Raw genomic sequence first — 27,920 nt, forward strand, 5'->3', positions numbered from 1 at the left:
TATTGATTCATGCTCCCCTCGTCTCCAGAGGTATTTCTGCGTTGTTTGGAGAAAAGTCAATTTTTGGCCAAATTTGGTTAAAAATGTAAGGCTAACCCCTTGTATTTTTTTTAATTTTGGCCAAAAAATGAAATTCCTTGAAACTTGCAGGAAAGATGCCTAAGGTAACCCTGAACACATTCCAATTCGATTTGGGAACAGATGTGCCTTTGAAAAGAAAATTTGGCCGAAATTTTGGGGTAAAACAGTCAAAATTTGTCTTTTTATTTACATGTATTTCCTAACATAAAAATGGATAATATTTGCCTAAATCTGCCAAAAGTGGGTGTTTGAATATTGATTCATGCTCCCCTCGTCTCCAGAGGTATTTCTGCGTTGTTTGGAGAAAAGTCAATTTTTGGCCGAATTTGGTGAAAAATGTAAGGCTAACCCCTTGTATTTTTTTCAATTTTGGCCAAAAAATGAAATTCCTTGAAACTTGCTGGAAAGATGCCTAAGGTAACCCTGAACACATTCCAATGCGATTTGGGAACAGATGTGCCTTTGAAAAAAAAATTTGGCCGAAATTTGGGGTAAAACAGTCAAAATTTGGCTTTTTATTTACATGTATTTCCTACCATAAAAATGGATAATTTTTGCCTAAATCTGCCAAAATGTGGGTGTTTGAATATTGATTCATGCTCCCCTCGTCTCCAGAGGTATTTCTGCGTTGTTTGGAGAAAAGTCAATTTTTGGCCAAATTTGGTGAAAAATGCTTGTATTTTTTTCAATTTTGGCCAAAAAATGAAATTCCTTGAAACTTGCTGGAAAGATGCCTAAGGTAACCCTGAACACATTCCAATTCGATTTGGGAACTTATAAAGAAAATTTGGCCGAAATTTGGGGTAAAACAGTCAAAATTTGGCTTTTTATTTACATGTATTTCCTAACATAAAAATGGATGATTTTTGCCTAAATCTGCCAAAATGTGGGTGTTTGAATATTGATTCATGCTCCCCTCGTCTCCAGAGGTATTTCTGCGTTGTTTTTGAGAAAAGTCAATTTTTGGCCAAATTTGGTGAAAAATGTAAGGCTAACGCCTTGTATTTTTTTTGAATTTTGGCCAAAAAATGAAATTTCTTGAAACTTGCTGGAAAGATGCCTAAGGTAACCCTGAACACATTCCAATTCGATATGGGAACAGATGTGCCTTTAAAAAGAAAATTTGGCCGAAATTTTGGGTGAAAACAGTCAAAAAAATGTAAAGTACAATTTTTTATGTTTATTTTGGCCATTTTTAATGATTAAGTTATCAATTAAGTCATTTTTGTTAACATAAAGTACCATCTTACAAATCACAGCTCGCCTGATCAACATGTATTACATCACTCCTTGTTCAGTCAAATTCATACATGTTTACAGCTTTTGTACAGTACAATAAATTGATATAATACATTGATAGGTATCTATACACTTATAAATATTGATTTCCTACTATATAATGACAAATTAATTAAGACAAAGAAGGATTTTACCTACAAAGAAAGCAATTGTCCATCTAGAATTGTTCCTTATCTTAGATGGTAAGGCTTAAAAATATGCATGTATTTGCACTTACATGTATAGCTTGGGAAACCCCAGCTCCAATGCTCATTGCTTGCAGCTATCTGTGTTGTGGCGAAATTTGAAATCACAATACAGATTTCAAACTAGTCTGGTAATCACATCGTGTCTCCATTCAGTGCGGTGTATGTCTCCATGCAGTGGGGTGTATGAAGTTACCAGACTAGTTTCAGATGCGCGCTGTATATTTAGCCATAACACGGCTGCAATGCAACGGTTCTATCTGAAAAGACATTGCAATCATCAATTTTGTTCATATTTTAGTCAGTATGGTTTGTTTCAAGTCGATCCTTTGCTTCATGAATGACTGCTGCATGGTTTTAAGTGAGTTTAATCTCAACTGGGTTCGGATAATGGGAAAAGGGACTATTTTAGTTTAGGCCAAATTTCGCGGCCTCCGGCTTCTTTGATTGGCAGGCCTTCGTTGATGATGCTTTGCCATTGGTTATCATTTTATAAGCACAGCATACTCAGTGCAGTCTCAGAGCTAAAAAGAAATTGTCAAGATTACTAGGGTGGAACGTGAACCAATGACCTCCTGCAATGACTATCGCACTTGCCAGTATCAGCTTGACATAGTAGAGGGTTGCACAATCAGTGAACGTATGATAAACAAATTGCATCTCCTGATGCAACATTCCATTGTACAAGTTATAAAGGGACAATATGACATCCATGTACTGGCCATACATTACACATGTATCAGATTAGATATGACTAGCTGAATCAATCTTAGTTTCTATACAGAATTGTAATAAACTTGATTCCATCAAATCAGAGGCGACAAGTATTCCTGGACTTGTCTTTGAATTATCTTCCACAACAGAATGTCTGCAATGTTTCTAATGTTAAACATGATGCCATTTATCTGTCTGATTGCAGTCAGAGAATGTGGTCTGAATACAAAACAAAAAATTAACGGGACATGACAAGATGTTTACAGCATTCCTCTGAAATGAATGAAAACCAAGAGTCACCCCTTTTTGGTTAATTTCTGCAAAGTGCTTTTTTTAAACAAGTAAATAATTTCATGCTTTACCTGACAACAGAGGGCGCTTTTGCTGTGATGTCACTTTAGGAATCTGTAAAGGGGCTTTCTGTTCCAATTGGGAACCCAACATTTTCTTCCTTAGAAGTTTTCTAGGGGCTCTATAATCTTTTAAAGTGAAATCTGAGATAAAACGCCAAGGTTTGAAACTTCCCATGGACAACCCTCTTCTCTCAGTGCTCCATTTGTTCCTCCCCTTCCCTCGCCCCTTTCCTCTCCCCGTCCGTCGTCTTGCCCCCCTCCTGCTCGTCCTCTGAGCTCAGTACATCCTCCTCCGTGTCATCGCTGCCGGATGACTCGCCCTGATTCCGGGGCCAGGATTCGTCCAGCCCCTCCCCAGGGCCCAAGACGGTGAGGAGTTCCTCCGTGTGCATCAGGACCTGCTCGTCATCGCACTTGATCTTCTGATACAACTGGATGACAGAAAGAAAATACGACAATTAAGGAGCTAGCTTGGTTGTCAACGGTGCTTTTGTACCACTTTTCAAATCTCTAAATATGCGGAGTATGCACAACAAAACATATTTTGAGTGTGCACTAATCCACGGCTTCTTCACGTGAGTGTCAGACGCCGATGGCTGTGCGTTTGAATGTCACTTCCATTGGTCTGCCCCAACTCTCCATTGGCAACCGTTGAGGGGGTACTTGTGCACAGAGCTCATTATAGTTATTTGGTTGAAACAATAAATTTAATATAGACCTAAACCGCATGTCTTTTTCTTTAGTTTCCGAACCACAGCAAAACAACTATGCCACCCTTTACATGTCTAAATGGAATATTATTTTTGTTATATTAATCGTCCACTGATGAGTGTTTTATGTCAGATTTTCTCTTGATTTAAAAAAAATGATTTGTGACTTGGACTTGACGTTTGTGATGCATGACTCAATTCAACCCACTATTGGGTTGGGATGCTGACTCAGGCTTGATAGTGAGGACTCAGACTTGGACTCGGTCTTGATAGAGAAGACTAGGACTCTGACTCGATAGCTAGGACTCGGACTTGAACTTGAAAGTAAGGACTTGGCCTCTGACTCGACAGTGAAGACTCAGACTCGGTCCGAGTTGACGCATCAGAAGGCCCTACCTTCTTGGCCATATTCAGGAAGAATCTTGCGGGTGCTTTATGCTCCTCCCCGGTCTTCTCCACATTCATCAGGCCCAGCATGTACCAGACCTGCACCACCTGGTCATCCTCCTGAAGCAATCCTTCCAAGATCTCCTCCGCTTGCTGAAACGACAAAATAAGACATGTGCTTTCTGTTTGTCCACGTCTTAGCGATCCCGACATCATACAGGAAGAATGCAAAATGAAACAAGTCGTACCTCGAGGTTCAAACCTGAGGAACCCAGTTAAACCCTGTGGAATCTTGTAAAACCTCGAGGTCAACCCAGAGTTACCGCCTCCTTAAGTTTGCATTCTCCCCTGATCTTGTTACTGAATCTTTTTAGAGTAATACCTTGTGTCCAATTGTGTCCACTCCCATCAATGACTAATCATACATGAACCTGTTAAACACTTTGTCCAAGGCCCGCTTGTCAGAAACCCCAAAACTGCATGTGCCATGTGACAAGGCATTGCTTCCAAAGTCACTATGCTGTCAATACTAGCGATGCTGTAAATCTGGGAAATTTTAAGCAATAATCAACAAGTTTTAAGGAAAATATGTGCTTACTTCATTCATTTCCAGCTCCATCAGGATTTTAGCTGTTCCAATGCGATTCTGGTAGTTCAGTGGGCAGGGGTTGATGGGGTCAAGGGTCGGACCGTCCATGTTGACTTCCTCCTCTTCTAGGGCCTTCATCTTGGGTAACCATAGCGACAGGCTCTTCTCAATGGATTTCTTGGCTTGCTAAGAGACAACGCCAAGATAGAAAGGGCCATGTTAAGGCAAGTTTATATTCAACACGGAACCGAACACAAGTTTGTGACACCATGGCAAATATTTTTGCTGTAAATTTTTAAACAATATTTGTAAAACACACAAATTTGCAGCAAATAAATGTATTGTGTTATCACGTAAATTGAAGCTCTTCACATTCATAGACCATGTGACAACTTTTCTGAAACAGGATGATATGGTCAGGTACATGTGATGCCAACATTCAACAAACTACATGTACATGTAAGTTTTTAGTGTGCTAAATTTCAAGATTTTATGTAGTCATTTTGGCACCTTGTTTTCACATGCAAAATGCAAGTGGTATTGTGAGTTTTTAATTGTTTTACGACAGAGAGAAACGCTCATATTCTATGCCAAAAGAGTTTTCAGTTCTCAAAGACATGCATTTTTATCAGTGTAACTAAAAGAGATGACATTTGTTCATTAAAACTCACAAAACTTTAAATGATTTTGCTAATGGCTGTGTTATTAAGTCCTGGTCAGATGTATTGATGGTACGAAAATGGAGAATTGATAGCCACGCATGTTGATATAGAAGCTCAAAGAGCAGTGCTACATTGCTTAAAATGTATCCAAACTAATCATGAAATTAATTGCCCTAAGGGTTATATTAAACCCGAGAATAAGCCACAGCCATATCTAAACATGTTGACATCGGTCTAATTCCCTACCTCTTTGTCTTCCTTACTCAGCCAGTAGCTGGCCAGGATCTGGTAAGCCTCAGCACTGTCGCTGTCTGCATCAATGGCTTTGTCTATGTACTCTTTGCACTTCTGTTCGGCATCTTCGGCAAAACTAAGAGCAATGTAAAATAAAACAAGATACTTCTGACGTAAAATAGAACAAGATACTTATGACGTAAAATAGAACAAGGCAATTATGAAAATTCTACAAGCAAATTTAAAAAAAAACAAGAGCCTGATAATTACCGCATGACTGAATCAAGTACACATAAAACAAACAGGTTTTTCAAACATTTTCACCATAAATGTAAGATGCTACATGTATGTGGACTTATGTGACCTACACCTTTAAACTATAGCTGGTAAATAATATGAGAAACTATAGCAAGGAAACAAAATGAAACGCTAAACTTTCTGGCGATCTGCAATAGTTTCATCATTGCACACCGTGTTGAATTTTCATAAATAAAAAATGAACCACTCATTCACAAAAAAGAGGCTTTGTACCATGAGTCCGTGAGGTAAATTTCAGCCATGGAGCAATAGGCCCTTGCAATATCCCCGTCAGTCACTCGATCAGTTGAAGAATTGTTGTCAGCGCAGGCTGCTTCGGGCTGTCAACGATAAGCAGAACAAAAAAATATAATAATCTGCAAAAAAACTAGAAAATTATCATTAAAGCACGACGAAATCAAAACAGAGAAAGGGAATTCTAAACTTAACCACCCGCGAGTTTTTTTTTTTCCCTAGAATCAATCACTTTCTTCTCAGTGGAAAGTGTCTTGTGAAAACACAAGTTAAAAAAAAACAACGAAAAAAAACCCAGGAAAATTAGCATTAAAGCAAAACAAAATAAAAACACAGAAAGGAAATTCTAAACTTAACCTTCCAAGATGTCTTTGTCCCCTCAGATCAATCACTTTCTTCTGAAAGTGTCTCGTGAAAACGCGAGTAAAAAAAATGGAAAATCGGTCCCCAAGGGCGAAACAAAGGAGACAATTTCCTCGCTTGTTTACAGGAATGGAAGCAGGATCCACAAGACACAAACAAAGAACATCCAGGGGGAATCTCAACAGATTCTACCAGGGGAATATTGCTCGACTAATCTAGTCCATAATTATCCCTACAGCTAAATCTTAAAGGATGGACACATTTGATACAATGTATTACATATGCCTGGAGCTTGTTTATCAAAACCTGCTTTTTGCCTCAAGTTATTCATGAGATCTTACTAGCATTTCCCCATTCTGTTTCCTGTCTTTGCCGTGCACAATAAAAGACTGACTGTGGTGACAAACACACTTTTTGTACAATTGTGGCAAAAAGATGTCATTAAAGGAAACAATTTCATTTCCAAAGATTCTGACAATTTTTGACAACCCAGACTGTATGATTTTGATATTACAAATGTTCTAAGGGAAATAAACACTATTTAAATTCATGAAAGACCTCACCACTGAAATCAAAACACTCAAAATTGTTAAAAATAGCTTCTATTTCTAAGTTGTAAACATAATCATCTTCCGTATACATAACAAGAGCATGCACTGACGCATATTAAGCAATCACAATCAGGGTTTCGGATATAATTCCATCCCAAGAGTTTTAATTCCACTTTCGATTTTGGGGTTAAATTCTAAGTTTACTTGGAACAACATCCTGTTTTCAACGACATTATAATTTCATGAGGCAAGATCTTGTTTGATGTCAATTCCCCAAACACTTTTTTTCTGACAAGCGATAATTTAAATAGAATTTCCCCTGATCAATTGAAATGCAAAGAGAATTCTACTGATTCTAATTTTGTGTCTGTGGTTTATTTTTTTTTTGGGGGGGGGGATTTCGGATAAGAAATGGGGATTCTTCCTGAAAGTATACATAAGATTGCATTTTCCCCCACAAAATCTGACACCTTTTACAGTACATACACAGCCTATGTATCAGAGAAATAATCACAAACTCATAGTAAAATTTGAAGGATATACATGTACATGTAGCGTACAATCTACAATGACACTATCCAAATGACTAACAAGTTAATGAGTAGTAGGGGAGGTGGGGGAACCGGAGCAAAATGGAAAAAATCTGCGGCAAGCCTGAGCACGCCGCTCTCGATTCTAAAAATAGTTGGGGAAAAATATAGGGGAATCCCCCGATCTCAAAAAAAAAAATCTGACGCCGGGTGTGGGGAGAAAAAAAAAAAAAAAAAAAAAAAATCTGACGCCGAGAGAGAGAGAGAGAGAGAGAGAGAAAAATATATCTCTGACGTCGGGAGAAAAAAAAAAAAAAAAAAAAAAAAAAAAAATCCTGACGCCGGGAGAGAGAAAAAAAAAAAAAAAAAAAAAAAAAAAAATCTGACGCCGGGAGAGAAAAAAAAAAAAAAAAATCCTGACGCCGGGTTTGGGAGAGAGAGAGAGAAAAAAAAAAAAATCTGACTCCGGGAGAGAGAAAAAAAAAAAAAAAATCTGACGTCGCTAAAATGAGATGATGTCACCACCACGCGACCTTGAAAAATGTGTGAGTCACCACCACGTGACCTTGGGAATTTTTACTACAGTCAAGCTCTCATGGTTTATGAAATAATTGATCGCCCTCCAAAAAAAAATGAGAAAAAAAATATTATATTTCTTATAATAAAATGGAGAGTAATATGTTCAGACCGACCGTCAAAGGATATTCTAAATGGAACAAAGCTACGCTGCGTGATTACGTGCAGCGGTATAATATACCGCACAATGAAAATGTTTCTCTTACTCGTAAAGTCTACATCGAGGGGATAAAAAATTATGAAAGTCAATTTAAAAACTTGAGGAAAAAGAAACTTTATGAGCTCAAACAGATTGTAGACGAACAAAATCTAGAATACGTACCGACGGGTTATAAAGGACGAGTTTTGAAAAAAGATTTACTCTCGGCGATTAAAACATACAGACAACCCGAATACTTTACAGAGTCAGCTTTTAGAGAAACGAGAAGGTTTAGAAATTACTACAGAAACTGGGAATTAAATCCCAGACTTTATAACCACGATTTAATCAAGTTTTTTGATTCGCACAAGGAACAAATAGTCAATAAAATCAAGTCTGAATTGAGAGAGCTCAGAGGTTTAAAAGTAGAGCTTGTATTAAAAATAAGGTATCGAAAAATCAAACCGGATGGTACAATCGAAACGATCGAAGCTATTCATTATAGCAAACCGAAAGCCGTTTTAAATCAAAGTCAAATAAAACAGGTTTTAAAAGAGGAGATCGAAGAGCTATTCAAAAAGGATGAAAGGTATACGAATCAAGGATCGGGTTGGGCAGTCGATACAATACTCGCGTTATACATCAACATCAACAGATATAATCCAGCGAGAGGTAGTTCTTACATAAACCTACCCGAACATCTTAAAATTAAACAGGCGATGATCAACGTACAAAACAAAGACGACGAGTGTTTGAGATGGTGTTTGAGATCTGCCTTGGGGTTATACACGGACAAAGTAAAAAATCAAATAAGAAATAATCCTAAATATAAAATCAACGAAAGCAGACCGTCGATTTACACCAAAGACGACGGACTCAGTTTTAAAGGCGTTGACTTTCCGACACCGGTCGATCAGATACCCAAGATAGAAAGACAAAATAATTTATCGATAAACGTATACGGTTATGAGGGTGAGATATATCCATTATACGTGTCTAAAAACTATGGGTCACGAGAGATTGATCTGCTTTTGATTTCTAAAGGTGACAAGCATCACTATTGTTGGATAAAATATTTTACGAGGTTGATGTACGACGTTACGAAACATAAATGTAAGAAATATTTTTGTCGAAGATGTCTATGTCATTTTACCAATCAAAACAAATTAGACAGACATATCGCCGATTGTAAGGGTATAGATGCGCATCCATCAAAGATTGTATTTCCTCTGGGTAAACCAAAATACATAGACGGGCAACCAGGCGAAAGAGACGTACCGATATTAGAATTTAAAAACTATAGGCACAAACAAAAAGCACCATTTGTCATTTATGCTGACTTTGAATCCATACTACAAACAACAACACCCACAGATAAAGAGACAAACACAAAAAAGATTAACGTTCACAAAGCTAGCGGTTATTCGCTAGTTGTCGTTCGATGCGACGCTAAAAATGTGTATCAAGAGACTTATAGAGGCAAAGACGCTTCAACTAGATTTATAACGACGCTGTTACAATTACAAAGCGATATTAATTGCATATTTGAAAAACCCCAAACCATGAAATTTAACGAGCGAGCTAAAGACCATCACGATACAACAAACACGTGTTGGATTTGCGAAAAACCAATTTATCCCAATTACTCGAGCAACTGTCAGTGCCAGAAACCCAGGGAACCCAAGACGATAAAACAAAAGAAAGAATATCAGTACAAAAATAGTAAGGGATTTATCGAGTCTAAATGTCTCGACTGTAAAAAGAGCATTAATAAATTTAGAAAGGTGAGAGATCACTGCCACGTCACTGGTAAATATAGGGGTGCTGCACACGCTTATTGTAACCTCAAACTACAAATTAAACCCGGTTGTACACCGATACCAGTCTTTTTTCACAATTTACAAAATTACGACGCGCATTTAATCATGCAGGGAATGACAGAATACGATAGTCAAACAGAAATACAAGTGATCGCTAAAAATTCAGAAAAGTATATTTCGTTCTCGATAGGAAATCTACGATTTTTAGACTCGTTTAGTTTTATGGCATCGTCGTTGGATAAATTAGTGAAAGCTTGCCCAAAAGAGTCGTTTCAGCTACTCAAAAAGCATTTTAAACATCCTGACTTGCTATTACAAAAAGGAATTTATCCCTACGAATATATGAACTCGTTTGATAAGTTTCAAGAGACCAGCCTACCACCCATCGGCAAGTTTTACAGCAGACTAAAAGACGAACATATATCGCAACAAGACTACGACAGAGCTCAACGCGTGTGGAACGAGTTTAATATACAAAATCTAGGAGAATATCACGACTTGTACGTGACGACCGATACGTTATTACTTGCAGGCGTATTTGAAAACTTTAGAAGAACGTGCATTACAAACTACGGGTTAGATCCAGCCAATTATTTTACCGCACCCGGATTGTCGTGGGATGCTCTATTAAAACACTCGGAAGTTAAACTCGAACTATTGCAAGACGTAGACAAACATTTATTTTTTGAAAAAGCAAAACGAGGAGGCATATCGAGCGTGGGTGGAATGAGACATCACAAAGCCAATAATCAATATCTCGATGACTACGATTCAAACAAACCCTCGAGTTATATCGCTTATCTGGATGCCAACAATCTGTACGGTTGGGCTATGAGTCAATATCTACCGTACAGCGATTTTAAATGGACACCCTCGAAACCGTTTACCGAAGAAAGAATATTAACGCTTAAGAAAACGTCCAACACCGGTTATTTTTTCGAAGTAGACCTCGATTACCCGCACGATCTACACGCAAAGCACAACGATTATCCCCTAGCGCCAGAAAACATCGTCATACCCCAAGCTTGGATGTCTGATTATCAAAATGACTTATTGGATACCGAACCTAGTAGCGACGTACAAAAATTAACGTGTACGCTTAATCCAAAACAAAAATACGTGTTGCACTACGTTACGTTGCAGTCATACCTCAATCTAGGTTTGAAATTAAAAAAGGTGCATCGCGTGTTAAAATTTAAACAAGCGCCTTGGATGAAATCTTACATCGATAAAAACACGCAACTCCGAACCAAAGCAACCTCTGATTTTGAGAAAGACTTTTTTAAACTGATGAATAACAGCGTGTTTGGTAAGACGATGGAAAACGTCAGAAACAGGATTGACGGTTACCTACTGAGAGACAATAACGAGAGCGATCAAGAAAAATACAAAAAAATAATTCAAAAACCGAGCTATAAAACAACAACGCCGTTTTCAGAATGTAACCTGTCGTTTGTCGAAACGTATAAAACGACAACCGTGTTAAACAAACCCATTTACTGCGGAGTGAGCATCTTAGATCTCTCTAAGACGCTGATGTACGATTTTTATTACAACCGATTGAAAGACAAGTACGGAGATCAAATCAGGTTGATGTATACGGATACGGACAGTCTGTTGATTGTCGTTTACACGGATGACATATACAAAGACATGCAATCTCACGGGCAACACTACGACTTTTCGAATTACAATCTGGATCACGAGTTATACGATCCAACCAATAAGAAAGTGATTGGTAAATTTAAAGACGAATTTGGAGGTAAGGTCATTCAAGAAGCAGTTTGCATAAGACCTAAGATGTATTCGATTTTAGCGGATGACAACAACATCACTCTTAAAAAAGCCAAGGGGGTCACAAAATCGGTCACTGACAAAAAATTAAAACACCGGCACTACTACGACTGCATCTTTAAAAATAAATCTAAAACAGAAACGATGACTCACATTAGATCTGAAAAACACATCCTTTACACCATATCGCTAGATAAATTGTCGTTGAGTCCGTTGGATACCAAGAGGTACATTTTACCGGATGGAATACACACGCTCGCTTATGGTCACCGTAATCTAGATATTAATTAGGCGGTAATTGCGTGTCCTCGGGTACGACTTGAAGCTCTTGTCTCACAAAACTCCTTTTTGGGCCGTTTTGAAGGTAATAAAGAGTAGGACCCGTCGTGACTTTTTTACCGTTAATCATTTTAAATTGACTCGTTCTTTTTTCCACGTAATAAATGTCTACGCTCCAAATGGGATCCGTGGCTCTTCTCGAGGTTCCACCCTCTTGCTCGCCCGGGTAATATAAATATCTAACCATGGCATCTTGCGGTAATTGTTGCTCTTTTGTTTTAACGGGGTTAGCCGGCGATTGCCGGACCTGTTCTAGTTTAACCGCCTCTGACGGTGCTTTAGCTATTAATCTCGTCGTTTCGTCGTTTATAGCTTTGATCACGCTGGGTAATCGCTCGACCCATTGCGTGTTTCTACTCTCGGGATTTAACATTTCTTGAGCGTACTGATGACCAAACAGTCTCTCGGCTAGCGTTCGATTAAATCTTTCTACGATACCCTGCGACCGGTGGTTTCCGGGTTCGCCTACGATAATCTCGACGTTTTTTGAAGCCATCCATTTTTTAAATGCACCTTTAAATTCGGTACCGGCATCTACTCTCAACGTTTTAGGGTAACTCAAAGGCGACCTCGCGTAAATCTTGACGATAGCATCCTGGGTAGAATCTGCCGTTTTAGAAACCAAAGGTTCTGCTTCGTGGTATCGACTCGCTACGTCAACAACCGTCAAAGCGTATTTATAAGTCTTGCGTTTTACTTTATCCCAGGGTAGGTATAGCACATCCATTTGGTGAAAGTCGTTTGGTGTTTCAAACTCTCGCGAAGTACTCGTAGGCCTGGGTACATACGCGGGAGCCGGCAGATAAATTTGCCAGATCGCTTGTTTTTTAAGCCAATCCCTGATTACCTTTTTATCGAATTTGGTTTTATCGTGTAAATGGTCGACGGCGCTTTCACCTCTCCAATAACCGCTCGGGCCATAATACAGTTTTTGAAGTTTATCCATCATTTACTATAATAATAATTTAAAAGGCTTTATACATTAAATAGATGGCGTCAGCTGTTGTAATGATGGTTGGAGGTGCGATCATAAACGCCTTAGCTTTTTCGGGTTCAAACTTTTTATTTTCAAGTCTAAGGGATGATGGCAGCGAAGAGCGTAAGAGACACGATTTAGCGACAGAACAACTCTCGGCCGCCAGAGATCAGTGGCAACGAGAACGAACAAAACGACTCGATTTTCTCAACGAACGTATCAGAAAACAAAATGCCTCTAAACAAACATTTTCCAACGTAGACCAAGCGTTGCGTTACTACAACGAAATGACCGGAGAAAACGTCGAGTTACCCCGCGAACCCAAACTCGAAGATTTTTACGAGCCTAGCGACCAACAAATAGAAAAAGAACTGGTGTTTATTGCGGGAGGAACGCTTTTGGTGGGCTTCTTGGCTTACAGATATCTTTAAATTTAAAACTCGTATAAATAAAATGAATGCGTATGGAAAAAAGCTCAATCCCAGCAGGCTATTAAAAATACCCAGATCTATCAAGGGTGAGAGAAAAGAGGTGGTCATTACCCACAATCCTAGTAGTATATCGGCGGGGCAAACGCTGAGAGTTAAGTTTCCTCAATTGGGCGTAGACGACGTGATCGTACCCGGCACTTGTAAATTAGCTTTTAGTTTAGAACTCGACGGTGGAAGCGACGACAATAGAACCATTTTTGGCAATTTGGCCAGAAATTTAGTCAGCGAAATCAGCGTCAGGCTTCAAGGTCACGAAATCGTGAGTTATCGTAACGCCGACGTGTATCACAACTTTAAAGACAATTGGATCAACAGCTCGGCAACTCGAAACATGGCGTACTCGGGCATAGAAAAAGAAAACGTGTCTAAACTAAGAATTGGGGCTGGAGATGCTAACGCGGGCGCCAACAGCGGTAAAGATCAGGCTATCGCGGATGCCTATGGTAACAGATATTGTATTCCCCTAGACATTGACATACTGACTTCGCATCACCCTTTTTACCCCAGCGGTTTAAAACAACCTCTGACGTACGAGATAAAGTTTAACGATCACGAAAAAGTAGTCAACAGTTCAGATACGGCGGCGATGTACAGTATCTCAGACTTGTCTCTCGAATACGAAGTGGTGACCAACAGAGACCTAGCTATCACCATCAGGAATAAACACAGGGGGTTAATGCAATATCTGTTTGATAAAATCCACTCGCTAGAAGTTAGATCCGTCAACAAATCGGACACGCTTTGGAACGTCAGCGTCAATCAACCCATCAGGAGTCTCAAGGGTATTTTGTTTTTGTTTAAAGATCCCGCGGTCAAAAATCCGCAGCGATTTTACAATCCAAAAATAACCAAAACATCGGTGACTGTAGAAGGTAAACCCAATCAACTCTACAGTCAAGGCATGTTTCAGTATCAACACTGGAACGAAATCAACAAGTTCTTTGGAGACAGCGATACCGAAAGCGGGCGCGGAGTAGCTAAAGACTTGAATTTGACGGGTTTTGACCTCGGAGACTACCTAAAAGACAAGTACGGTCTGTGGCTCGATTTTAGAAGTAACGACGACAACTCCGCTCACGGATCCGGTAGGAAACTCGGAGACGGAGGAGGCATCAACATTCAATTTAACAGAGAAGCCGAAAGTCAAGGTGACCTCACGATGTACGTCTTTTTAGTCATGGATGCTCAATTGAACTTGGAAGACGGAAATTTTAAATCGCTGTTAAGTTAAAATGACACAACCGCATTGCGCTTTAATCGTCGGCAAAACAAATTCGGGTAAAACCAAATGGATTTTGGATCTGTTAGAGTCAGACTATAAAAACGTATTTGAAGTTATAGTCATCATTTGCCCTACCATATTTAAAAACAAAACGTACATCTCCAGAAAGTGGATTCAAGCAGATCCCGAGGTATACCTCTGCGATCCGGAATTGTACAAGATGACGCTCAACGAGGCGATCGATTTTTACAGTAAAATATTCGAAGGTGTTGCCACGCTGTTTATCGTGGACGATTGCTCTTCGGATCAAGAGATTAAATATCGTAAAAAGACGTGCGCGCTAAGCAAGATGGCGTTTAGCGGAAGACACGTAAATCACAGCTGTTGGTTATTGACCCAAAAGTACAACAGCGTTTTAAAAGATTATAGAGAAAACACGGCATGGTTAGCGTTATTTTACTGTAAAGATAAAACATCGTTTGATCAAGCGTTAGACGAAAATGACGTCGTACCCATTGAAGAACGAGATTATATAAAACGACGTTTGAGAGATGTGAAATATAGTAAATTAGTCGTGTACACCGAACCTCCAGTTAGTTACGAGCTACTTGAGTAGGTCAATAACCTAGCTTGTCAACAGATATGACCTAGCTTGTCAACAGATAGGACCTAGCTCGTCAACAGATTTGACCTAGCTGCTTAACTAAAATAACCTAGCTGAGTAATAACCTATTCAACAAGCTACACAGGTATTACAATTTGTTAATCAACAAACGTCAACAAAATACATTTTGCTGTTAGTAAATGATAGCAATATTCGAGTATTTGCAGTTTTTGGCTATTATCGTCATATCGATTAATTTATCGTTTTACACCTACGAGTACCTTTGCCTTTGTAACAAAGTTGCAAAAGCTACAACAAAATTAAATTCGTTTCTAATTAAATGGAAGACCTAAAACTTGCTTTAACAAACGAACAAGATCACAACGCAGAACATAAAGATCGTTTGTGCGGTGTCGTAGCAGCCGGAAACTCTAGAAAGTATTTGGGAAAGGAATACACCGTTAAACATATCGAAGCTCTTGACAGCAAAGAACTCGAAAAGCTGTATCATCTGTACGAAACTAAATTTGGAAATGAAATTGTTAAAACCGTTGGTAAATACACTTTAAGTCTATTTTCGAGAGTGTTAGCTGTGGTTACACCCGTACAAGTTTTAGGATATAACGTCACTATAGATTCTGAAGAAGAACTCACCAACGACTTGAGTTCCGATCCTATTATAAGCGCGAGTATGGCTGGTATGTTGAGCGACGTTTGTTACAAGTACGGAACTTTTATATCACCCCTAGTTGCTACGATTATCACAACAAAACATTTGAAATTTAATAAACCTAATATAATAAATGGAAGATCAACAAGCAGCGATCACAGCTCAACCAGCAGAGACAGAGACGCCCCAACCGATAAAAACAACGTCGTCACCGACGGTAACGAGAGTGACCAAGACTAAAAATCCTAAACGAATTCAGCAGGGTAAAGCTTTAGCCGAGCACAATAGACAGATGAAATTAAAATTAGCAAAAATGAACGTAACATCGGACGAAGCTACGAGCTCACCAGACTACAACTCTTGGGCGATGTGGGGAGCTATAGCGTCTATAATAGGAGTGGGGCTGCTGGTACTAAAAAGTAAGGTGACTGCGCCGGTAGTACAGCCAGTGCCGGTAGTCACGCAACCCACTACACCCATCGCCCCCAAAACGCTAGACATGGAATAGATCAGACCTTTTAGGTCTGTAGCTAAACCAGCAATTTAAAAATTGTTATATTAAAAACGATGAGTAACTTTGACACCAACGGAATAGCTAATACGATTTATCACGGAGCCGTCATATCGGGTCTGGTGATGGGATACGCCATGGTAGGAAATAAACTACTCAAAATGAAAGCGCCGGATTTAAACAAACTAAGCGTAGAAGATGCGGCTAAATTGACGGGTATTATAAGTGGAGCTCTGGCCACGCAAAATTGGTTGGTGACCCAGGGTATATTACCGGGTAGTATAATGAAAACGGCATAATTTAAATAGGTTTATTAAATAAATGGATGAGGGAGGATTTTATGATCCAGACTACGAAAGAACAGATGATTATGACGATGATGATGATGTAGCAGAGACCAATGTAGATGACGACTTTGATACTACTACACCACCGGTAGACACAGAAAGCGTCCTCGGCACGGGGACAATAAGCAGATTATCTATAAAAGTAATAAAAGAAGATGTTGATTCATTTTACAAAGAAAATAATATAGACCCCGCGTTTATCGACCCCAACGATTTTGAAATTGGTAAAGACAGAAATCTATACGTTAAAACATATAAAGGTCGAGAACCATTATCTTATAGACGAGGTGGTCAAAGAATATATTACAAATTAAGTACCTTACAAAATAAATATGGTACCGCATTTATTCGCGACACCCTCAAAATCGCTGACTATAAACCAACACTACTTGTCAAACTAAAAGATAAACTCGAAAAGGTACAACCCGAGAGTATCCCCATGACAGAACTACCCAGAGCCACCGATGAGGTAACCGAGATTATAGACGATTTACAACGCGACACCGGCGCTCAAACGGAAGGATTAAATTACAGAGAACTCCAGGGTTTAGACAAAAGTCTTCAGACGTTGAGAGGTAACCTAGAACTTAATTTAGCGCGTCTCACAGAACTAGACCAAGAGATATTTGATGCCGAACATGAATTAGGTGATCATAGGATCAGCGAAGAAGAACGACGAGAGTTAAACGATAAATTGAGCGACTTAGACGTCGAAAGATCCGCCAGATTAGAAACCGCAAAAACCAACGAACGAGGGCTCAAAAGTCAGATCGCTAGAATCAAAGAAACGATTAATAAAATATTAGGCAACGACACGACTCTGGCAGAAAAGATTAGAACTCTGTTTAGAGAACAAGGTGTGACCGTAGTGAGTATTTTAGCCGCTTTGAGTTTAGCCATCAGCACGATAGTGAGTAGCATCGTCGCTAGCGTGAGAGGTGCTGGTGCCCCACCCGCACCATCGCCAACACCAACACCAACACCAACACCACCAAAAGGCGGTATCAAAGAGTGGATTTCAAAACAACTCGCTAATTTTGCATCTGCTCTTCAAAAACTCGGAGTGAGCGCATTGGGTGCTCTGCCGGGTATCATAGGCAGCGTACTGAGTTGGATATTTAACGCGCTGAGTAAGTCCGTATCGTGGTTGGCCGAACACGTGTGGGCTTTGTTTTTGGGTGTGGGGGCCTTGGTGTTTGCGTACCTGCAAAAACGATGGTAGTAATAGTTGTAATCAAGTTTAAACAAAAAAATAAGCCTTACCAACTTTGTGCTGGTAAGGCTTTTTTTTTGTGTTGTGAGATTAGAGTGTGACTTATCGCGTTGCCTCGTAAGCTAAAATACCCATGCCAACGATAGCTAATATTCCTACCGTCAACGATAATTTTTCGTCTTGGTGAGTTTGTAGTTTCGTGGGTTGGGTTAAAACTGTTGGTGTTGGTGTTAGTGTTGGTGCAGGTGTTGGTGCTGGTGTGAGTGTTGGTGTTGGTGTTGGTGTTAGTGTTGGTGTTGGTGCTGGTGTTAGTGTTGGTGATACAACATCGGTCATAGGCTCTAGGGGTGTTGGTGGCGCGACGTCATCGGTGTCATCAAAAGAGTCGTCCGGTTGAGGTTGTGAGTTTAAATCTGGTACCAAACCAGTGTTCATACTCTGGGTAGCGATTTGAAGATTGTTGTTATAGCCGTCGTGCGTTCCAACCCTCAAGTTCATATCCGATGGAATTAAATATAACCCCGGTTTCACGACAAAATTTAAAGGCGTTCTGGCATACTGCAAAGAGTCTTGAAATTGATCGATACTCGTTTCCATGTCGTCTACTGCATTGATGATATCTTCAACGATGACGTTAAATTGTCTCTGAGCGTCTAATCCGGTGCCCGGTGATAATACGCTCGTTTTTGTTTGAGCCTGCGCACCGAGTAAAGCGTACACGTAAGATCTGATCGATTCGTTGATCTTTATGATTCCCGCGGAGGTAAACGAACTCTTGGCGGGTATAAAATCTAACCAAGCCATTTTGACGATGTCGTCTTGTTCGAGATAACCCTTCCAATGCTTAAAAAAAGCATCGTGTTTTTTTGGATCGTCTAAACCCCAATTTTTATCACCCGTGGGGTTGATAAAATCGTCGAGTGTGGTCGTGTTTTTATCATAGTCTAACGGCAAGAGTAAAAATGATTTTGTTTTTTCGTTCCAAAGAAAAAGCCGACCTAAGCCATAAGTCTTTTGATCTCTCGTCTGTTTAAAAGACTTATTTTGATCGATGGCAAACGTCCGACAGATGTTGGTAAATGCTCCACGATCATAGGTGTTGCTGAGAGCGTCAAACGAGTCTTCTCCCGGTATTGCTACGGCCATGTCGTTTAATATCCTTCTCACCGTAAAGTATAGATGAAAATTAAATAAGGCTTTAACGTAACGGTTGTTCGAGTTTAAAATATCGATTCCAACACCACAGCCCGTTGTAGCGCAATAGATCGCAAAGTTTAACTGATTTTGATAAAAAGACATGGGGTCTATTTTCCAACGAAGTACAGCATCGTTGGTATTGAGGCGAGATATTTTATAGTCCGAGATTAAGTCGGGAAACGGGGTTAAAAACGTGTTAGACGCGTTGACCGTAATCTCGAGTTCGCCAGTGAGATACGGACTGTCTAGTACATGCGCTGGGGTGGTAGCTTGTCGTTTAGCTACATTTTGATTTACTTGTTTCGTTACCTGATCAGCTATCGATTGTATCTGCTTTTTTAACGACTTAAAATCACTCATTATTTTAGTTTCAGTTTTAATATAAAAAGACTTTAAAATAAATGCATTCGTTTCACTTGTTTCAAAATGAGCAGACGTTTAAATTAGAAGACGTCGTAGATAATTTAAACGGTCAAAAATATATACGCGTAAAAAGGGTGTTGTTTAACGCCGGATATTTTAATATTTCCAGCGCCACGGAGATTGATTGGTTTACGCAAATAGATGGGAGACCCGCGTTTACCACGGATAAACCTCCCCTCATACCCGCGGAGTTTCTTTCAGATGTACACATAAGAACGCCGGATAGAGATTTTATAGAGCGATTGTTACCCGATATACCATACCACTTTTTAATTAACGATGAAAATGTTTTACAAAAAACTATAAACGATCTTATAAAAGCGTACGAAGACGATAGACTAGAATCCGTTTTAGAATCAAACAAAAGAAAAAGAGCTATTATAGCTGAACGGCGAGGGTTGATTTTAGCCGCCATGAATTCAGAAATACCAAAAACTGAATTAGAACTTAATACGCTTCAATCTTTAGTAAGAATATTATTTGTTAGAGAAAGAAAAATCTTTGAAGGTGAGGAATTGGCTTTAAAGTTTATTGAAGGAGAAATGGGTGCGAGCGAATTGAGCGAGTTGAGAGATAGTAGGGAAGCAGGGGTAATTATCAGGGGAAGTCTTATCGTGACGGGTGAGGATTTAGATTTTATTCCTCCGAGTCATTTAGAGCCGTTGCCACTCGGAGTCACCGGTTCGGTCATCATAGCACCGGGGTGGTACGACGTCGATTGGTTCGATTTCATTTTAAATTCTATACCCGGGGTAAGTTTTCGAATATTTAGAGAATCTAAAAAGGTGACATTGGTGATAACCGACGTAAATCTCAAATTGCGCTTGAACAGAGAAGTATCTCGATTACTCAATTTACCCAAAGGAAGACTGGTACCCAAAGTGGTGTATACGGGGTCTTACGACGTTAATCCGTTTAAATTTTTGTTTATTCACTGCCCGCAATTAAGTACGAGTGAAAACTTTTTTAATGGTCGTCCTTCTGACATCTTAAAAATCGTACCCGTGGCTACGCGCAAACCCGATATTGATAGAGCCGAGGGATTCAAAAATCTTAAAAACGGTATAATCGACAAACTGACATTTTCTATCAGCGGTGAAAAAGGACAGGTATTCAACAATAAGGGTGAGGGTATCATTATCGAGTTGGAGATCTTTTAATTTTAAAATCTTTTTATATTAAAAACATGAGTGTAGATGGTAAGGCGTTATACCCCGATATTTCTGGAGATGTACTCCGATTAAATAGTAACGAAGAAACAAAAGTGTACAGACTTAAAAAGATTGAAGAGATTCGATCTTTAATCTTGAAAGAGAGAGACCACCGAGAGCGCAGTTATAAAAAAATAAAGAGAGTGATCGACACTATTAATTACGTAGAGATAGGATTAGAAGGATTGGGGGCTATAGCGGGGGCTGTCAGTATTCCCGCTCTCTTGGGTGTTATATCAGCCCCCGTTGGATTGGTGCTAGAAGGAACGTTTATAGGCGCTTTTGGTGTAGATATTCTGCTTAGAATCGCGTCTAGGCGATTATCCGCCAAGCTAAAAAAGCACGACCAGATTAAGATATTAGCAGACTCCAAACTTAACACGATTGAAGAATACGTGTCTCAAGCCATCAACGACGGAGATATATCGCACGAAGAGTTCTTATTGATTACGAGAGAGCTCGCCAAATTTAACGAGCTTAAGCAGAAAATTAGAACAAAGACCAGCACAAAGCTTCAAAAGATTAAAAACGATACAGACTTTGAAAAAGAAGTTAAAAAACGGGTAGACGAACGGCTGGCAAAAGAAAAAAAATCTCTTATCGAAAAACTTACAAGTTCAAATTCTCGGTAAATAAACATTATGAAAGCGAACCACCGAGTTATACCTCTATTTCACCTCTTAGGGCTACGCCCTCGGCCCCGCCTTTATTGTAGTGGTCATCGTATATTTTTAGTGCTTTATTAAATTGATTTTGAGTCACTTTAAATAAATCTCTAACTCGTTCTTTGTCTAATCCAACGACGTGATGATAACACGCCGCTATTAATGACCGTTTGACGCAACCATTTCCCCTCAATGTTTTGTAATTAACGAGCTCGTTATATTTATTGATTGTTTCTTGGACATCTTCTGAGTCTTGCTCTGGACAAACAGACAAAATAAGTTTCTCCACAGTTTTTCTTTTGTTTCTCTTTAAAGTTGACCAATTGATACGATCTTCTTGCACATTTTCTGCCGAAAAATCAAAATAACGTGAAACTATTTCACCGCACGTTTCACAAATTAAAAAACCATTCTCGATGATTATATGATGATCGCACTTATCCCCAAGTTGTGACGTCCCAAAGTATTCCATCTATTTAATAAAAACCGATATTATTTTTTATTCATTTTTCAAATACTCGTCGGTCTAAACATATTACTCTCCATTTTTATATTAAAAAACAGCTCCTCACCTTTTACAGGGTAAGGAGCTAATTTTTTTTGTCTCGAGTTTCAAGGTCACGTTGTGGTGACTCACACACGTTTCAAGGTCACGTTGTGGTGACTCACATATTTTTCAAGGTCGCGTTGTTTACGCCAAATTTCTATCGTGCCTCAACACGTTTCAAGGTCACGTTGTGGTGACTCACATATTTTTCAAGGTCGCGTGGTGGTGACATCATCTCATTTTAGCGACGTCAGATTTTTTTTTTTTTTTTTTTTTTTTCTCTCCCGGCGTCAGGATTTTTTTTTTTTTTTTTTTTTTTTTTCTCCCGACGTCAGAGATATTTTTTTTCTCTCTCTCTCTCTCTCTCTCGGCGTCAGGATTTTTTTTTTTTTTTTTTTTTTTTTTTTTTTTTTTTTTCTCCCGGCGTCAGAGATATTTTTTTTCTCTCTCTCTCTCTCTCGGCGTCAGGATTTTTTTTTTTTTTTTTTTTTTTTTTTTTTCTCCCGGCGTCAGAGATATTTTTTTCTCTCTCTCTCTCTCTCTCTCTCTCGGCGTCAGGATTTTTTTTTTTTTTTTTTTTTTTTTTTTTTGAGATCGGGGGATTCCCCTATATTTTTCCCCAACTATTTTTAGAATCGAGAGCGGCGTGCTCAGGCTTGCCGCAGATTTTTTCCATTTTGCTCCGGTTCCCCCACCTCCCCTACTACTTAATGTCAATCAACTATGACGATAACAATAGTGACGATTTAATACACAACAAAACACATCTTTATTTCACTGTTTGCCCATGAACCCGTTTCTTACTTCTGCCAGCCCTCCCCAACACAATTTTCTTGAGATCCCATAATACATGTACAACCATGAAAATATGCTGGAAGAGGATACACAACTTTGAATAGGTTTAAATAGTTGAAGATGTTGAAGAGGTGAAAATCTTAATCTGTAACATGAAACCCCAGGGTATTTCAAGTACATCCAAGAATTCTGCCGTGCATTACTGCAATACTCCTCCTGATAAGACTATTTTTGGAAAAATGATTTGATTGGTTTTCCTCAAACTGTCATTATTTCTTTGTGTGATACAACACAATATTAAGAGTCCGCCCCACTTTTTTTTTTTTTGGGGGGGGGGGGACTTGTTTGCTGTATAAACTCCCAACTTTTCCTCATCCCTAAAATTCTGCCCTACCTTTGGAGCAAGAACATGAACCTTCCTCACAGATCACACACAAAATATATCGCTATCAAAATGCTTTTTAAGATTTATTTCGTTAAAGGTATATAGGATCATCTGCAGTTGTTCCAAAATTAACGAATTTTTATCAAACAGCATGTTTGGATTAATTAAGGATCGTACTGGTACTAAACATCCCCTGTAATTATTCCGCCTAGATTGCTGTCAAAGAAATCAAGAAATGTCAGTGATTTCCCAATGATCATTCAGTTGAATATCATTGAAAAAAAAAGGGTTTCAATGGCGGAATTGTGTTTTTTTTCAAAAGGTTGTGCATGTTTTTTCATTGTTTTTTTTTCTCAAAAAGTGGACATGTATGTCCACTGAGCTGAAACTTCACAGGTTTGGTTTTGAACATTCTTATTTGGATTTTGGGTGGTGTTATTAATGGAAATGAACAAAATACATAATAAGCAAATGATCCTATATGCAATTATTCTTCACCTGTTTATCTTGTTTCTCCTTCTCTTTCTTCATCAGCTCGATTCCCTTGACTAAGTATTGCACAGCCTCCTCGCCTTCAAACAACTGTCCCATGTACAGGTACTTGGAGTGACCAGCTTCGGGAGAGAGGGTGATAGCTCGACCCATACAGTGCATCCAGAAATTAAGGAAATAACAACAAAAAATACAAGCCACACTGATCCAAGTTTGGTGATTTAAAGCACTCATGACATGAATTTTTGTAAAGACTAGGGCACTTGTTTCAAACATTTAAGATGTTCCGTTCTTTTTTTCTGACAACTGAGGGTGCTGTTGCTGTGATGTCATTTAAGGCACTCACTCTTAAGTTAAGAAGTTTTGTGTTCTTATTGTGAACCAAAAAATGTGAAGATTTGAAAATAAAGATAAATGGGACACAAAGGTGCATTTTCAAGGGTTGCTTAAAAAAAAATTGAATTCATCGGCCCACCCTTAAATTAAATTGGCGTGCCATTCCAGTTTTGACGTAAGGATATTTGTTTAGCCTTCTCCAGTTCTCCGACCTCCACCAGCAGATTCCCGGTGACCTCCAGCACCCGAAGGTTGTCCGGTTCCATCTCTAGCGCCCTCTGGAGGAACTTCTGGGCCAGTTCATAGTTGAAGGTGTCCATGCAGTCTGTTGCCTAAAAACAAAAACAAAACTTAATGTGGCGGGTCATCAGTGTTTTCCATACGTAGCAACATACTCCATAGCAAAGGGGATGCAGTCCATCGCAGGTTACTCTCTACTGGTACTGGGGTAGGCATTCTCCTAGGTAGCTGGGTGTAGAGAGGCAAGTTGGAGTGATGTGTCTTGCCCAAGAACACAACATATGGCCAGCAGCTGGATTCGAACCCCCAACCTTTAGTCACAAATCCTAACCACCAGGCCACACTCCCCCCAAGTCACTAGTCATGGTAAACTGTAGGCCCAACTGATTGAGATTAGTCAAATTTTGGTACTTAAATCTTCAAATTCTTTAACCTGTTAGTCCTTCCACTGCTCTAAAGTGCCCCGCCTGTTCCCCTTGTACTGCCCCAAACTGCCCCATCACTCAAGGAGTAAGAATACTGTGGTAATGTAATGCAAGTGTTAAAGGGTTAATGTTTTTAAATCCATGAAGTCACAATCTTCTTCATTATTAGCTGATTCGGGGTGGGGGTGTACAAATTAGCAGAGCAGTAACATATGTGGACAGACTGGCAAAACTTTAGTGATGCAGCCAAATTGTGTTTGTTGAGAACAATGAACAAACTGACTGAATTTGGGAATATAAAAAAAAATGCCAAATTGCTCCTGATTGACTCACTTGGCCCAAGAGCTGTTGGACTGAGTACTTGGTGTGTGCATCTCCTGTCTCCCGCCCCTTATCGCTGCTTCTCCTTCGGCCTTCCTTGCCAGGACCAGACCTCTTGGGTTCCTTGGTCAATTCTTTGAGCCCTGCAGAAAAGTCAGGGTGTATTTGCTGTAATAGTTAATTTTTAGTTAAGTATATATGTGCATTTTGGCAACTCTACTTATTTGGCATGTTTGGTAAGAGAGGCAGTGCATTGAATGTGAGTGTATTCGACATGTGTGTGAGTGTTATTCCTTTTGTTTCTAACTTTTTCATCACAGACATTAAAACCAACACTTCAATTTTAGTAATCATCATGGCCTTTTTTATTGTCTGAGAAGTAACTACACGAAAGTAATTTATAAGTTGGTTATGGGTACCCGATCCCACAGTCTGAAACCTGTTCCTGACATCAGGGTTCAGGTACTCCCGGGTACCCGGCTCCAATGCACAGCCCATTTTCAGACCAGGTAACAGTCGGGAAGTCAGTCAGACAGTTAGTCAGACAGTCACGCATTCACAAAGAGGACTATAGGCTGACCTATCCGGGGCCAGCAAAAATGCTTTTCAAATAATCAATTAATAAGTCCCAGTCTTTGTTTGCCTGTACGATTCTTGATGCCTTTGGCCATTTGTCTGCTAACTCGATCCAAGGCTCAGGTGCCACTAAGCCAGTAATCTTTCCCATCAATAGTTGATGGTCTAATGGGCCTATCCTGAGACTGAAACAAACATCATTTCTGGCTTTCTAAGTACACAATCCACTGTGTGAGCGATAGAAATCTCAGAATCACTGTGAGATTGTCTGTCTCACCACCTGTCCGCTGTCAATAATTAACAGCACACTTTTGTCTGAAATGCAGCCATTTTGGCTTCTCAAACGCATTTCTCATGAAATGATAATCTTAAAAAAAAAGTAGAAAAAGAACGGTCACACAACTTCACCTTAAAAGTTACCAGTTTTCCTGTACGTAATTATCAAACAAAGGAACTGCTCTTCTACATGTAATTCCAGTAAGTAACGGTACAATCTGTGGCATGCTAAATTCGAAAAAGTGGGGGAAGGGGCTGAACTTTTTTTGGATGCTAGAGGGAGTTTTTTTTTCCTTACCAATTTATTCACATTTCAGAGGGTCAAGGGAATTAAGGGGACTGGAATAGAGTAAAAAATACTACATGTATGTTCCTCTTCTGTTTCATTATTTAAGAAGGATACGTTAAAAAGACACCTCCTTGGCAAGCGGCCCTTTTTTTTTTGGTAGGGGGGCATCTAGGGAGGGTCACTCGGAATTTGTTAGGGGGGGGCATGACCCCCCACCCCCTGGCTATGCCACCGCCCAGGGGAAATACATGTACATTGTATGTACATGTCCCTAGGTACATGAACAGTCTTCATTTTCCTAGACTAATCCGACAACTGCATGAAATGCTTGAGGGCACCCAACAAGCCTGTGACAGGTGCGTCTCTGCGGTATACAGTACCTGATTGATGGAGTTCTTAAACTTTCGCACAAAATCTGTTGAATTTTTTATAAAGATGTACAACATGACTGTCCGTGGTATTCAACATCTTTGATTTTTTTAATGAAAAATACATGTACATTGTACCTTTTGAGTGTTACTCTAAAGGGAAAAACCCACTGCTTCTTTAACCCTAACCGCCCTGAATCCTCCAAAATCCTTTTTGCAAATTGGAGGAATTTGCAGGATTGAGGTTACATGGCAAAAGTGCATTGCTGATTTCGGAGTACGCACTGTGTCAAGGTCTTGGGCCGGACCTTGTGTTGTTTATGCTCATCTGTGCATAAATTCAGTCCTTGATTATACTTGACAACCTCCGTACTGCTCCAGGATGTCACTGCCTCAGCCTATTGACAGTCATAGCCAGAGGATTTTGCAGGATTCAGGCAGTGGTCACCCCTCCATGGACCATATTCAAGAAATAACGGAGGAATTTGCAGGATTGAGGCTATATGCTATTTTTCCATGGGGCCAATTGGAGGATTTTGCAGGATTGAGGCTACATCCTAGCAAAAAGGCCTAGGGAGTTAGGGTTAATAGGCCACAAAAAGAAATACTTCTGCTGCCGATTACATGGCATTTGAAACACAGTAACAGGAAAGAATGCTGCATCCTGATGCCACTTTTTTCATCATATATTAATCTCAATGAAAGTCAGACAATGTAAAAATGTTTAAAAGACATGAAATGATGAATCTGGGACTGAGAAACATTTCAAATTTTGTTAGAAAATACTTTGAAAATGCACTCGACTCTCCATAGACGTTAACTTGTACACAACCAAATAAGTGGTGTCTGGATAGTACATTCTTTCCCAGTAAAACACTACTAATACTATAGTTTTGGAAAAAAAATATTCTTGACTGTAAGTGTAACTTAAACATGTTAAATGTAAATTGACTGTCACTCAGTGTAATATTGATTGCGCAATCATTATGTCATATTCGAGGAACAATATTCAACACTGACATGACTGATTTCACAATGATCTTAATAAATCAAGAAATGAAAACCAGGCAAACAGTTTTAACTGATGTCTTTACTTACCGAGCTAATCTGCATTGTACATGTACATGTACAATGCAATGACTTGTGAATGAAAGATCAGCACTCGACATCGTCTAGCAATGTCTAGAAAAAGTACTGAGCTCATTTATTCACTTTTACATCAAACTGGTGTACGCAATCCTACCTTTTCTTTCGCCTCGCGTACTCCCCCTCTTCGACCTTCTTCTTCCTTTGACCTTGCTCGTTCCTCCCATGATCTAAATCCGAGTGCAGAAATTAAAATTAAAAGTGAATATAAAAACACGACACACGGAAGATTTCTTCCACACGTCTTCCCTCTCCAACAACACGTGTGGAACTGACTTGACCTTTCGATTAGCTGAGTGACCGGGTCCTCGTCCAA

At 39.4% G+C, this 27,920-nt stretch overlaps 1 protein-coding gene across 1 annotated transcript; it reads right to left on the minus strand.

The window, feature by feature from the left end:
- Positions 1–1,241: 1,241 nt before the first annotated feature.
- Positions 1,242–27,890, minus strand: LOC119745882 (probable assembly chaperone of rpl4). Its single transcript, XM_038222536.1, has 9 exons — positions 27,702–27,890; positions 24,962–25,092; positions 24,149–24,295; positions 23,634–23,783; positions 5,746–5,852; positions 5,227–5,350; positions 4,328–4,504; positions 3,739–3,882; positions 1,242–3,063 (listed from the first exon to the last, which is right to left on the minus strand). Exons 1-9 carry the CDS (start codon positions 27,769–27,771, stop codon positions 2,824–2,826), a joined length of 1,290 nt encoding a protein of 429 aa, XP_038078464.1. The 5' UTR covers positions 27,772–27,890; the 3' UTR covers positions 1,242–2,823.
- Positions 27,891–27,920: the final 30 nt, after the last annotated feature.

Source organism: Patiria miniata, unplaced genomic scaffold (assembly GCF_015706575.1).
Source record: "Patiria miniata isolate m_02_andy unplaced genomic scaffold, ASM1570657v1 HiC_scaffold_7, whole genome shotgun sequence".
Taxonomy (NCBI): domain Eukaryota; kingdom Metazoa; phylum Echinodermata; class Asteroidea; order Valvatida; family Asterinidae; genus Patiria; species Patiria miniata.